General features: G+C 41.7%; 1 protein-coding gene across 34 annotated transcripts in view; it reads left to right on the top strand.

Annotated features, from left to right (window-relative positions):
* LOC110502535 (ankyrin-3) overlaps positions 1-14,001 on the top strand; it is a 184,628-nt gene extending 170,627 nt beyond the window's left edge. For 28 of the 34 annotated variants that reach the window (XM_036960088.1, XM_036960107.1, XM_036960095.1 and 25 more), the window contains 9 exons: positions 4,524-4,655; positions 5,252-5,395; positions 7,681-8,686; positions 8,971-9,157; positions 9,483-9,560; positions 10,028-10,111; positions 10,297-10,413; positions 10,945-11,030; positions 11,864-14,001. In XM_036960088.1, coding sequence (XP_036815983.1) covers positions 4,524-4,655; positions 5,252-5,395; positions 7,681-8,686; positions 8,971-9,157; positions 9,483-9,560; positions 10,028-10,111; positions 10,297-10,413; positions 10,945-11,010 — 1,814 coding nt within the window. In that variant the 3' untranslated portion in view covers positions 11,011-11,030; positions 11,864-14,001. The remainder of the gene's footprint in view (positions 1-4,523; positions 4,656-5,251; positions 5,396-7,680; positions 8,687-8,970; positions 9,158-9,482; positions 9,561-10,027; positions 10,112-10,296; positions 10,414-10,944; positions 11,031-11,863) is intronic. The other 6 variants (XM_036960104.1, XM_036960103.1, XM_036960090.1 and 3 more) reach the window with 6 other exon arrangements.
* The last annotated feature ends 1,087 nt before the right edge of the window (positions 14,002-15,088 follow it).

The following is a 15,088-nucleotide window of genomic DNA, read 5'->3' as shown; positions in this document are numbered from 1 at the left end:
ATGATTAGTATGTGTGGATAGAAAACACTCTGAAGTTTCTAAAACTGGTTAAATAATGTCTGTGACTATAACAGAACGTGAACAGCAAGCGAAATCCCCAGAAAAACCTGGTCACAAAAACCACAGAAAAGTATTAATCCGCCAGTCTCTGAGTTGTTTATGGCAAGCAAAAATATATAGCAGGGAGCTTGCAGTTCCTACAACTTCCACACGATGTAGCCAAAAACGTCATTTTCATTGACAAAAATCCTTTGTGTAATGACAAATAGATCCTTCGTTCCATCCAGCATACAGGAATCGATTTTTGAAGAGAGAAAAATGACATCGTTTTCTTGAGTAGCTGCTATTGAATACAGATCGCCCAGTGATCAATTTGATCGCTTATTAACGTTTACAAATACCTAAAGTTGGGTTACAAAAGTAGGTTGAAGTGTTTTGTCAAAGAATATAGGCAACTTATATAATTTTAAAAAATTACGTTGCGTGTTGGAAGAGAGCTTTTTTCCTTAACCAGACAGGCTATACAAATGGATATTTTGGGCATACATGGACGGATTTAATCGGGAAAAAGACCCAATTGTGATGTTTATGGAACATATAGGAGTGCCAACAAAGAATATCATCAAAGGTAATGAATGTTTTATATTTTATTTCTGCGTTTTTGTGTAGCGCCTGCTACGCTAATTATTTTGTTTACGTCCCCTTCAGGTATATTGGGGTGTTGCATGCTATCAGATAATAGCTTCTCATGCTTTCGCCGAAAAGCATTTTAAAAATCTGACTTGTTGGCTAGATTCACAACGAGTGTAGCTTTAATTCAATACCCTGCATGTGTGTTTTAATGAACGTTTGAGTTTTAACGAGTACATTTAGCATTTAGCGTAGCGCATTTGCATTTCCAGGTGCCTAGTTGAGACGTCTGCGTCTCAAGTAGGATCAACAGGTTTTAACCAAACTCCTAAACTTAACCTTAACCATAACCCCTAGCCTAGCTAACGTTAGCCACCTAGCTAGACTTCGTAAAATACCATACGTTTAGCAAATTCGTAATATAGTACGTTTTGCAAATTAGTAAAATATTGCACGTCTTGTAAATTCGTAACGTATAATGCAAATTGTAATTCGTAACATGTCATACGAACTTGGTGATGTACATCCACAAATGAATACATCCCATATGAAATGTAACATATCATACTAAATGGAGTGTCCCGGATTTACATACAGAATAATACGAGATGCTCTGAGACCAGTTTGGCCTTCTAGTTAGCTACCCTTTGCCTGGTTAAGAAACACAAGCTGCTTTCCCGAAATTAAAAACAATAGCAGCATTGAGTTGTTTGAATTTGTAGTCTCGCTCAACCTTCCCACTGGGGTGGCAGGTAGCCTAGTGGTTTGACTGTTGGGCCAGTAACCGAAAGGTTGCTAGGTCAAATCCCTGAACTGACAAGGAAAAAATATTTTGTTCTGCCCCTGAACAAGGCAGTTAACCCACTGTTCCCTGGTAGGCTGTCATTATAAATAAGAATTTGTTCTTAACTAATTTGCCTAGTTAAATAAAGGTTAAAAAAAAAATTCAATCCCACTGTCCCCACTGCATTTCATAGCCAATATCTGTAGCCAAGTCTCCCTCTTTTCCTCAATGAAAATGGCTTGATTCAAGCATTACCTCTCAAAAGATAAGACCCATAATAGTGGCGCTAATTTCCTTTCTTTCTATTGTGCATTGGCGGGCAGCATTTTACATCGCAGGCTGTTCTAAAACTAGGTTACTTGTAGACCGGACCGTTTACCATTTGTTTAGGCTACACCTTGTTCAGTCATGTTACCTCATTAAAATCCTGGCGCGTGTTCAGCAGCACACAACATTTTGAAAAGGTCAGATAGTATATTTCTATGTAGAACAAACATGCCTCTGACATGTTGAATAAGGAATAATGTCAGCTCTATTCATGGAATTTCTAACTGTAACGTTTGAGAATGTTTTGCAGCTGAACGTGGCCCTGGTAACATTACTAGTAGCCTATATGCAAAGTAACATTTGGTAAATCTCATCAGGGACAAGGGACATCAAAAGAAAGGAAAAGGGACATCAAACTATTTATTGACAACATTCCTCTTGCCAATACTCTACATCTGACTGGGTGAATTTTGAGTTAATGTGGACCTAGTGACTCAGGCTTGAGCACTTGGACCAGGAATCGAGCACTGGGACTCGGACTTGGACTCGAGCTCAGGGGCCTTAGGACTTGATTCAGACTCGACTACATCACTGTACGAAACTGTCATTAGCTCCCATTCAAAATCATTAGCCCTCGTTCTACTTTTGGACATCAATGTGGCTGCGACGTCTGTGGAACGTTGATAACAATGACAATGATGCGACCGAGTAACAGGTGCAACCCATACAGTGGCTTGCGAAAGTATTCACCCCCCTTGGCATTTTTCTATTTTGTTGCTTTACAACCTGGAATTAAAATCGATTTTTTTGTATCATTTGATTTACACAACATGCCTACCACTTTGAAGATACAAAATATATTTTATTGTGAAACAAACTAGAAATAAGCCAAAGAAAACAGAACTTGAGCGTGCATAACTATTCACCCCCCAAAGTCAATACTTTGGGGCCACCTTTTGCAGAAATTACAACTGCAAGTCTCTTGGGGTATGTCTCTATAAGCTTGGCACATCTAGCTACTGGGATTTTTGCCTATTCTTCAAGAGAAAACTGCTCCAGCTCCTTCAAGTTGGATGGGTTCCGCTGGTGTACAGCAATCTTTAAGTCATGCCACAGATTCTCAATTGGATTGATGTCTGGGCTTTGACTAGGCCAATCCAAGACATTTACATTTTTGCCCTTAAACCGCTCATTGCCCTGTTGGAAGGTGAACCTCTGTCCCAGTCTCAAATCTCTGGAAGACTGAAACAGGTTTCCCTCAAGAATTTCCCTTTATTTAGCGCCATCCATCCTTCCTTCAATTCTGACCAGCTTCCCAGTCCCTGCCAATGAAAAACATCCCCACATGATGCTGCCACCACCATGCTTCACTGTGGAGATGGTATTCATTTTTTTCTTTTTTTACCCCATTTTCTCCCCAATTTCGTGGTATCCAATTGTTTAGTAGCTACTATCTTGTCTCATTGCTACAACTCCCGTACGGGCTCGGGAGAGACGAAGGTTAAAATTCCTCCGATACACAACCCAACCAAGCCGCATTGCTTCTTAACACAGCGCGCATCCAACCCGGAAGCCAGCCGCACCAATGTGTCGGAGGAAACACCATGCACCTGGCAACCTTGGTTAGCGCGCACTGCGCCCGGCCCGCCACAGGAGTCGCTGGTGCAAAGGGTGTGAGTACATATGCATGCACCACTTTTCCGTTTGAATTATTATTATACATTTTTGAAACAATTCATTTTTTCCATTTCACTTCACCAATTTGGACTATTTTGTGTTTGTCCATTACATGAAATACAAATACAAATCTATTTAAATTACAGGTTGTAATGCTTCGCCAAAACCTTGCACCACCTGGTGATTGTGTTTCTCTTTCTCTCCCTCTCTGCATTTGTATGTGTGTGTTTGTTTTGTATGTGATTTGTTTTGTATGTGATTTGCAGTATCTATGTGGGCTGAATTAGGAATTTAAATGGCCAGATCATTATTATATGTTGTTATATGTGTTTGTCATATTTCTACTTTTGGGAAGAGAATAGGATGTTATGCAGAAAAACATGTTGGTAGGACAAGGATATATATGTACACTGAGTACACCAAACATTAGGGTCAGCCATAGTGGTATGGTGCACCTGGAGCAAAGTAGGCTTAAGTGCCTTGCTCAAGAGCAGGTGTTCTTAATGTTTTGTATACTCAAGTGTATGTTTGTGCACATGTCAGTGACTTATGTTTACTATAGGTTAATGACGCAATACAAATGTGATGTGACTAAAATGAAAGGGCATTTAGATGACTAAAATGGCCTACTGTTTTCGTCATTTTGAAAGCAACCAAATAATTATTAAAATTACAACAAATATTTCCTACAGTCAAATGACCAAATCGCCCTCTAGTGGCCCCATGGGTGGAATGTTTATAATAAAAAAATATAATACATATTTTTTAATAAAGAATATTTTTCTTAATTTCATAATTCATAAACATGATTTTTTAAATGCAGAAAATCCAGTTTCCATGTCAATGCTTTTTTTAAATTTATATTTCAGTCTTTGATGTATATAAAGTGTAATATTGGGATGCAAACAAAACATTGAATACATTTCAACTATATCTGACATGGTATAGGTAGGTGTCTTCTTTTTTAAAGTCCTTAACCATGTGTGTGAGTTGTATACTTTTGTTTCAAAGTGATTTGTTTAAGACTACCAAGAAACACTCTGTTACCCTGATTTAGCCCACTGCAGTAAAAAAATGTATGATATTTGAGTCAAAATGACTAAGACTAGACTAAATCCTAAAACTGAACTGTTGTGATGTAATGTATTTTTGGATGCGTTTGCAGAGCTGGCTCGGGAAATGAACTTTTCTGTCGACGAGATCAACCACATCCGAGTGGAGAACCCCAACTCCCTGACAGCGCAGAGCTTCATGCTGCTAAAGAAATGGGTCAGCCGGGACGGTAAAAACGCAACGAGTGAGTGTCTCTCCTTCTCCCAAATATATTTCTACCCACTATGGCTTTCTCTTCTATCACATCTCGCGATTATGATTATGTACTAGTGGGCGGCAGGGTAGCCTAATGGTTACAAGTTCAAATCCCCAAGCTGACAAAGTACAAATCTGTCGTTCTGCCCTGAACAGGCAGTTAACCCACTGTTCCTAGGCCGTCATTGAAAATAGGAATTTGTTCTTAACTGACTTGCCTAGTTAAATAAGGTAACATAAATACTACAGAGTACCTCGCTACTGTATTTTTCCATGTCCATAAAAAGGGCCTCTCATCCCTCTCTCCTTCTGAACTCCCTGTCTTGCTCCTACTAAGGACATAATGTTTAGTACAGGAAAATATCATTTGGCCCAGTCTCCTTGTAGAAGAGAAGAATACGGCAACCCTTTTTTCACCTTCACACACTGCAGTGTGATTGTAAACTATTTACCTTGCAAGAGTTATGACAATGACAACATCTGGGTTAAGGAACAGTGCATGTTGTTCAGACAACTGTCATATTGTACAACAAACAGTGTCTTGTCTTTGTTGGACTGACTTTCTATGGTCTGTTTTCCTTACAGCGGATGCCTTAACTGGAGTGCTGACCAAAGTCAATCGGATGGATATTGTGACTTTACTGGAGGGGCCGATATTTGACTATGGTAACATTTCAGGCACGAGAAGTTTTGCCGATGATAACGCTGTTTACCTGGATCAGGCTGATGGTAAAGTTTAGCTCCATCTAGCTGACCTCTTACCTCTCCTGCTACCTCTTTTGTTTTTGCCTTACAACTGTAGCAAAAATAAGAACAAATTGCCTGGCTCTACTATTGAATGCAATTTGACTATGGAGACTACAGTACCCTTATCTTAGACAGGCTGATGTCTGACCCTTCACTTTCTGCTTTTATTTGTCCGTTTCGGTCTAACCATTTTCTGACACTCAAATGAGTGTGAGGAAATGTCAGCATGCAGAGTCCCATGGGTTCACTTTTAACTTAGTCAATTCAGGAAATGTATTTTAATTCACTTTCTGAAATGTCTGGGTTCCTATTAAATTGACACCAGCCAACCCTGATGATGAGAATAGCATGTTAAGCCCAAAGATTTTCTAGAGAGGTCTTGATTGACATGACCTTTTATATTATTTAAGCCCTCCTAAAATCTAATTGCATTTGTGCTCCAAGGGTTTTGTAAGATGAATTGATGACAAACACTAAAACTATCCATAATGCTAACCAGTTGCATGCTGTAACACACTGCTTTCACCTGATTACCTTGTACCTTCAACAGGGCACTACTGTATAAACCCCTTTGTTCCCTAATGCATGGAGTAGCCATAGACTCAACAGACAGTCTGTTGTACTTTGTTCATCTATAGCTCTAGATCTGTCTAGTTCTCTAGTCTACCTCCAGTTCCTCTGAGCCCTCCCCGGATAGAATGACAGAGCTTCGTCCTCTGTGAAACCAGACTACCTTCCTCTTCTTACGCGCTCGTCCATCTCCCCAAACCCAAACCCCAGGGCAGCTTATAACAGCTCCTAACGGCTTATTAAGAGTATAGTGCCGTCATCTCTGCACTTCCCCATCCCCTTCCCGGCCACCTCATCAAAATCATCTCTGTCCTCTCATTCATCCCTGTCTTGTCTTGCTAATACGTGTTTGTATTTTGTTAGCTTTTTTTGTGTGTCTTTTGTTTCTCTTTTATCGTCGTGTGTCCTCACCAGTAGCATGCTTTGTTGTTCATGAGAGCGCCTCCACCTCTGCAATTCCAGTGTCGCCCTCGGTTAAGAATCATTCCCTAAACCCTGATTCATTTTTGGTCTTACAGACCTCCACACCTCTCTCCCTTACTATTCCCACACTGCTGATCCCCAAGTTATGAATCCTCTGTCTCACTCATGGGCCTCACACCTTTACCCCCATCCCCACCACCCAATCCAGCTCCCTCTCCTCTTCCATGTCTCCTTCTCATCCCCCAGTCACCAAGTCTTCAACCCACTGGGGACCCCAGTCAACCCACACACCTGTCCTCTACTCCCATGCCCCAGCTCTCTCCCTCATCCCTTCCAAGTATCTCCCTCAATACTCAGTTTTCGAGTCCTCAGGCTCAACCCACTGGGGAACCCAGTCAGCCTACACCCCTCTCCTCTTCTCCCATACCCCAGCTGACTCCTTCATCTCCTCCTCAGTCACCAAGTCTTAAACCCACAGGGATGCCAAAGTCCTCTCTTCTTCTCCCACCCCCCAGCTGTCTCCCTCTGTGACCCTATGCCAGTCCCACAGTCTTGAATCCTTAGAAACCCCATTTCCCACTTTGTCCCACCCTGTCCTCCCCCTAATATCACCTGCAGGGCTCACTGCCCTAGTCCGGACCCTTCCCCCCCCCCTCTCATCCGTTCCCTGCCCCCCTGTCCTGCGTGTCAATATCCCTGTGTCCCCCATACGTTCTCCTTCTGCACCTCCCTCTTGGGTTCACATCGACCCCTCTACCCTAGAAATCTTCATCTAAGCCCCCTCCTATCGTCTTTCGTCTTTTCTGTGTGAGCATGGCTAAACACCCGCTCAACTGTTAACTAATAAAATCCACATATGGACATTTCTACCATTCCTTACTTATTTCTGTTTTGTTTTCTTATCCCATCTCAATGGCTGCATATGAACCCATCCCTTTAAAGAACAAAACTATCTTGTCATAAAACTGTTAAAAGCTGTGACAGACATAAGTATTTATTGTTTTTGTCGGTGTAAGTATAATTTGTTTTATACCATTTTTATGTTGTGTTTCTCTAAGGTAGTTCTCAAGTGAATCAAAAGTGCTGCATATTGTGCTGATGATTCAGGACACCAGTGTCCCCTCTGAGGGTCACCATAATTAGTGGGTGTTTTGTTGCATGCTCTATAGCCAGTCTCTGTTCCATTGTCCATGTCACTCAGTCCATGTGGTGTGTGGTTTATGTGGGATTCCTTGTGTCATGTGCGTCCATGTGAGTATATCATCTCCCAACAGATTATCACTGCATCCTAGCGCAGCTGCAGTCCCCAGCCCAACTGCACTCTGACCCTTCCTTCACAGAGCTCTACTCTGAACCCCCTACCCTCACCATTGACCCCGAACCTTCCCCTGTCCAGCTCAAGCCAGACCCTCCTATCTTCATCCTCACCCAGTCCGAGTCCTGGGCCGACCACATGGAGCCTGACTCCTCCACTAGGAGCCCTTCTAGACCCTATGAGCTGTCCCTGTACATTCCCACCCTTGACTTTGATCCCACCGCTACCACCAACACAGGAATGGCTGAAGGTGACCAGGTGCTGATAGTGGAAGAAGAGAAAAAGGAAGTGGACATAAGCCTCCAACAGATGTCATTCGCTTCCCCTGAACAGTGTGAAGTAGAAAAAGAGGTCAAAAAGCAAGTCTCCTTCTTCTCATCATCTTTGTCCTCCCCATCATCGCCTTGGCAAGCACAGCAGGACAGCAGACAGGCAGGGGCTGAGGAGGTCGTGAAGGGAGATGGTGAGGAAGTGGTAGAGGCAGGTGAGATGGTGGAAAACGGGGATAAAGTGGTAGAAGAGGGGGACAATAAGATGGTCTTGGAGGGGGGTAAGGAGCGAGAGAATGGGGCTGAGGTGGCGGAAGAGGGGGCTAAGGTGGTGAAAGAGGGGGATAATAAGATGGTGTTGGAGGGGGGTAAGGAGCCAGAGAATGGGGCTGAGGCGTTGGGGGAGCAGGGAGTGTCTGGTTCCACTGAGGAAAAGGATGGAGATGAAAATGAGATGACAGAAGACAAGTTGAAGTCGCTGTTGGAGGATATTCATTTGGAGGAAGGCTCAGAGGAAGAGGAGGGCGAGGAAATGACGGAGGCCAAGGTTCAGGAGATTCTCAGTCAGGTGAAGCAGGCAGAAAAAGACATGTGTTCACTTCCAGGTTGGCACAGTGAGACATTCAGCGTCAACGTGGAGCCGCCCACACCCGGCCGCAGTGTGAGCTCAGACCTGCTAGACCGCCAGGAAAATAGGTACACAAAAACATATATTCCATCACTGCTATGGATTAAGGATAAATACACTTTCGTGTACATCTACATCTGGGATTCAATATTTTCGCCTCAGTCTTTTGGTCTTTTTTCATAATCTGCCTTCATCACAAACTATTTGATCAATACATTTGATACCAACCCCATCCTATTCTCAATATTGATCTTTATCTTAGTCAATGTTCTCTGAATTGTAATCCTTAACTATTAATCCGAGTTTCAATCTAAGTCTCAACCTTACTCTTTCTCCCAATCTCTCCCCACAGCCAGGAGAACTCCAGTGACTCCGCCACCTCTTCCTCTAGAGGGGAGCCAGGGAGGTCCAGGCACAATGGCGATCACACGGAGCTACCACCTCATGACGGGTCACTTCCTCTATCGCAGGACTCAGCCAACAGAAGAGCTGGACATGGGAAGGAAGAAGGCGTACTTGTGTCTGAGAAGAAAGTCCAGGTAATTGCAATGTCTATGCAAGATAATGTACTGTAACTGTTTTTGTACAATGTGTGTCTGCTACAGTGAATACGGCTCATCGGGTACATCACTGTTGTTTCTTTTTCACAGTGACACGAACTGGATGTCCATTCTTTTAAATCAACTGGTTGACTGTAAATTTAACTTCACCCTTGTTTCCAGATGTGCCATTGTTTATTGTTGCTGATGTCAGAAGAACCTTGGGATTGTGTGACGCTAACAAATTCTCTCTCGCCTGCTTTTTTGTGTGTTTTCTATATCCCCTTCTCACTGTCTGTAATGTTGCTTTACCTGCACTCTTCAGCAGCGTTTTAGTGAGTCTGGCACTGATGAGGAACAAACCGTCACCACCAGGGTGTTTCGGCGCCGGGTCATTCTTAAGGTACCCTGCTGAGACTGGGTGAAGGTTTGGTTTAGGTTTGGCTATAGATGGTTAACCTAGCTTTGCCTCTGGTGTGCAGTGGACTGGTGTGGCTCGCTTAACTGACAACTATCAGTGGGAGAAAAAGGAAACTTCAGAAATGTTTGTTTGAAGTGTGTGTGTGTGTGTGTGTGTGTGTGCGCGCGCGAGTGTGTCCTGGCCTGGTAACCTGCTTTCATGTTTTCAATCAAGGATAATTTTGTGTCTCACTGTTGCCTCTGTGATGCCATTTAAAGGGACATGCCACATTCATTTTGTTATCGTTTCAATCAACAACTCTTGGGGAATTCTAAAATATTCTGTCTCTAGAGGTTTGCTTGCAGTTTGATGGTGCTGTTGCTGCAGAGTGTGTTAGTGGTTTGCTGTTACACTGGCTGAAGTGAATTTGGACCAGTTCTGATTGTAGTCCTAACCATGAGCACTTACAGGGAGAACAGGCAAAGAATATTCCAGGCGAATCAGTGACAGAAGAACAGTTTACCGATGAAGACGGTAACATCATCACTAGAAAAGTAACTATCTGCCTCTGCCCTCGTCCTAAAAATAAACCTCTGAATTATCATACCCACCTTCTCAAAGCATCCTCGAAACTCTCCTCCCAAAACATCCTAAACCCTATCCACTTGTGTTTGTGTGTGTATCCCGGCCATACCCTCTCCATCTTGACCATGATCATTATCTCCTCCCCTTTTCCCAGGTCATCAGAAAAGTCATCAGGCGGGTGTCCATGCCTGACGACCAGGGCGGGGACAGGGGAAGGTGGGACCGAGGAGACCTCTGGCCTTGCCCTTTCTCACTGGAGGAGGAGCTAGAGGTTGGCATGACGACAGAATAGGCCGCATAGAGGGTTGCCCCAAGGGGGTTCTGGGGTTCTGAGCCTGAACAGAAAACGGGTGGGGACCTTAACTCAGGATGTGGTCGTGGGATTCGACATTTGAGTTCTGCTGCTATTGAATTTAAACACACACTATGCCTTTTAGAATTTTGTGTGATTTCACTTCACGGTATCTTGCTATCTGCGTATGTGTGTGATGCAAACATTTGCCTCTGTGGTCTGGTTTACTGCTTTCAGGTTGATGGTTTCAGGTTGCTAATATTAAATAATCTCACATGTTGCTTATCTCTGGTCTAGCTCCACTCGGGTTGCGGTTTTCAGGTTGCTGTGTTGGGTTACTGCTTGCCAGGATGGCTCTCAGGATGTGGGGTTTTGAAATTGGCCTCATCTCACTTGTGTGTGTGTGTGTGTGTGTGTGTGTGTGTGTGTGTGTGTGTGTGTGTGTGTGTGTGTGTGTGTGTGTGTGTGTGTGTGTGTGTGTGTGTGTGTGTGTGTGTGTGCGTGTTGCAGCAAGGAGATGGAGCTAAAAGCAGGAGGAAGGAGGAGAGGTTGGGAGAAAAGAAGCTTCACTCGTAGGGCTAGCTGTGCTCCACCAGGTACTTTGCCAAATAGAGTGCTTTACCCCACCACTTCTCTAATAAACTCATTCATTTCTATCCCCTGTCACTGTTCAGTGGTGTGCTCAATATTTTCTGTTCCATTCCATATACATGTTTAAACTTGGTGCGGCTCTGCTCCATTTCACTATACTGTACTTGTTCTCTTCTGCAATGTTGTCCACTGTACTCTCCTGTCCTGATGATTCACGTATTTCATTCTACTCCAAGCAGACCTTTATGTTTCAAACTGAAAGCCTGACTCTTGTCTGTTTTGATTCTGGTTACATCAGCTGTGTGGTTGGGTGACTAGTCACAAAGGGACCATGGATAATGCTCAAAACACACCTCAGCATATATTGTCACACAGACACTCTCTGTCTGTCTCTCTCTATCCACTAAATCCCCGCAAAGGCCAGCTCATAGACAGTACTATCGTGTGGGAATTGCATCAAAGAGAGGTCGCTATCTGATTGGTTACTGTTAATCCCTGAAAGGTGTTGCTAGCTATATGCATCAGTGAAATATTCCGTTTAAGCAAACCTGAATAAAAAAAGAGTAGTGGCACTCTCATGATCTCTGGCTCAGCTGGTGGTTTCCATGACAACCAGGGTGACCATGACAACCCATGGCCCAACAGACTTCTTGATGCTCTCTAGCGTCATCGAGGGAATGATTGCTCCAGTAAATGTGTGGGTAGCTAGCAAAATGGAACATAAAATTCAGATGCTATGATGTAGTGGTATTACATCTATCAAGTAATCAGAATTAGTAATAACTAAGGGACTCAACGTCAACAGCTGCCTAAAATAATAATTGTTCTTATTTTTCAGGTGTGCAGGAATTATTCTCATCGGTTTCCACGGCAGAAAGTTACACACAACTAGCAACTAAAGGAAAATAGGACATTTCAGCCAATACTTCCAACGTGTGGTTTTCAAGCGTGAAGAACTTGACCCGTCTGATTTTAGCATGAGCATGAAAAACTCACTCCCTGTCAATTGAGGGATCTGGAAGGTTCTCACCATGGAATCTGAATTCTAATTGTACAGCTCTCACTTCCTGTGGTCTATGGACCAGAAGAATTATGCTTCCTGTTTGTGATTCGTAATGTGCCATTGGTGTCATGAGAGCTTTTGAGGAGCATTGTGGTGACACTGAAAAAGGACTCCATTACAGAAAAACTACAAGTGGTCATGAGAAAAAAACATTGGTGTCTTGAGAGCTTTTGAGGATCATTGTGGTGAGACCGAAAAAGGACTCCATTACAGGAAAACCACAGGTGCAACTGAACATACACTTCCCTGTGACCAAAGATGGCACAAAAGCTCAATTCTAGTAGTAGGAGAAAGAAACTCAACAAAATTACACAAAAACAAGAGGATCACGTCTGATCCACCTCCAACACTCGCCTTATATTTTTTTTCTTGGACCCATAAATGTCAGGTTGTAAATTGCTGGGGTTTTTGTTTTCCTTTATAAACCTGAAAATAACAAGACTTTTTTCTGTATAGAAATTACAATCTGTACAATTCTAAAATGATCAGTTACAAGATGATAATGCAGAGGAGAGAACTTTACAAGTGCTTTCAACATGATTATCAAAATGGTTCCACTTTTTTTGGAAGATTTGAGTGAACTTCACATGTTGTATAATGAATTATTATAGCAGGTATAACATTTGTATATGAAAAAAGCTGGTTTGATTTTAACAGAGGAAATTTCCAGAAAATCTTCTGCAAATTTCAGTGATTCCCAAAATGGGGATGTATCTAATTCTGCAAAAACAGTCTTTCAGAGTACTCATATTTTCATGCATGCCTTTCACATTATTTTAAGTAAAATTTGTACAAGTTTGAAAACACTGTATTAAAATTAGAATTAAAACCCTTTATCTGTGTACAACTATAGCCTTAACATTTGTCACCAGTTTTATATTTGAAATTAGAAAAAAAAATAAAAACCATAAGTGTTTTTTTGTCTCGGACGAGGAACAGTATGAAGAAAGTTTGTTCTATAGCTTCTTGAGGATTACCGTTTGTCTATGTACAACTGAAGGGCGGCTTCTGCAGGGTTTATCATAAATGCTATGAGAAAGGAGTAATCGGAATGTATATGCTAGAAGACTGTCTCGCTGTAAAATTATAAATGTATTGTGTGTATTGGCTATAAGGTGTAGAGGTCGCTGTACGCTGTAAGACTGTTTGTAATCATTTTAGCAGTGTGTCAATTGGTTTTATAAAGGCTGCTGTGGTTTTAAAGACGAGGGTTTGGGGTTTTTGTGAAGTATTTCCTTAAGTTTAATCTACTCACATAAAGACACACAAGGCATTCTTTGATTGTAACTCTTGATAGCATATGTATGACAAAAACACTGGATGGTCAAAACGATTATTTAAGCATAAAATACATTGTGTTGAACTCTGAAATTGTGTGATCTTTTTAGGCTTGAGAATCTGTATGCAGTGTCTAACTAGCATTGTTTTGATAGCTCATTGGCGATTACTTTGCATTAGATCTTCTCTTTGTATTGGTTAGACTAGAGGCCCATGTAGTTCAAGTGTGGTGTTATTCTGGTGTGAAGGCTCAGACTTAGTGTGATGATGTTTATGCTGTGGACATGACAACCATGTAAAGGACTTCATTTCTTTTGACAAGTGAAGCAATTTAGGGTATTGTATCATATATCCTATCTTACATGTCAATCAGGGGGTAGAGGGTAATTTGATATGGTTGAACTATCAATTTTGTCAATTTTGTTTGATATGTGTTTTCAACTGAGCAAATTTTTTCGATGTACAATTCTTACTAACAGAGTGAAGCCATTGAAATGTAACTATTCTAGCACTTTGGTTATTCAAAGTCTTCTTTTAGAGGCTATAGAAGCAATGACGCCACCACAGTGTTTCAAGCGTCTTAAAAAAATGTAATTTAAAAACAAAAGAAATAAAAAAGCATTGGTTTTGAAATATTTTGTTTCTGTTTTATCTTTGTGTTTATGTGATGTCGAATCTATTATGTTTGTAAGAAATTCCAATGGGTTGTGAAATGTTTAGGCTAAGAAAAAAAAGAGGTTGGTAGATATGTAATGTAATGAATGATTGATTGAATAATTAGCCAGACAAAGAAGAGGTAGTAACAAAATAAAATGTTCAAGAAATGAAATATTCTATAAAGTGTATTTCTAAGCACTTTCAATATAACATCACAGTAAGCGGCAGGTAGCCTAGTGGTTAGAGTGTTGGGCCAGTAACCGAAAGGTTGCTAGATCAAATCCCCGAGCTGAGGAGGTAAACATCTGTCATTCTTCCCCTGAACAAGGCAGTTAACCCACTGTTCCTAGGCTGTCATTGTAAATAAGATTATGTTCTTAATTAACTTGCCTAGTAAAATAAAGGTTAAAAAACACATGCTTTTAGTACATTTATTATACTTTTGAATGAGTTAAATGCAAAAAATATATACAAAATCAGTAGCTAAGCCAGAGATGAACACATCTTTGACATAAACTGTCATACCTTGGCATGTTGGGGTGTGTTCTCAGTTCTACAGTCTTTTCAGATCTACAAAACCCAAGAAGCCATCAAGAAGTGTCAATAGGGACACCTGGACTGCTTCCTGATTCTCCACCCTTTTCCAGAAGTGTCAGATGCACATTCCCTGTCATGGATTTAAAGGAATTGGTGTAAGCATTGGCTGGAGGGAGTTTCCCCCATTGATAAATCCATGCGATCAAGTGTCGCAGTGCACACTTGTGGAGAATCAAGACGAGGAGTTGATTTCAAATTTGGTCACAGACATGCAGTACCAGTCAAAGGTTTGGACACACCTACTCATTCAAGGGTTTTTCTTACATTTTTACTATTTTCTACACAAAATTATATTGTTCATGCACTGCAAATGTCCATTAGACTACTGTTGGATAAAGCAAAAGATGAACAGCTTTGCCCTCCTTTTATTTATATTTAACTAGGCAAGTCAGTTAAGAACAAATTCTTATTTACAATGACGGCCTACCCCAGCCAAACCCTAATGACGCTGGGCCAATTGTGTGCCGC

This window comes from Oncorhynchus mykiss, chromosome 23, assembly GCF_013265735.2.
Source record: "Oncorhynchus mykiss isolate Arlee chromosome 23, USDA_OmykA_1.1, whole genome shotgun sequence".
NCBI lineage: Eukaryota > Metazoa > Chordata > Actinopteri > Salmoniformes > Salmonidae > Oncorhynchus > Oncorhynchus mykiss.
The sequence above is the reverse complement of the archived record's forward strand: the minus strand, read 5'-3'. Positions and strand labels throughout refer to the sequence as shown.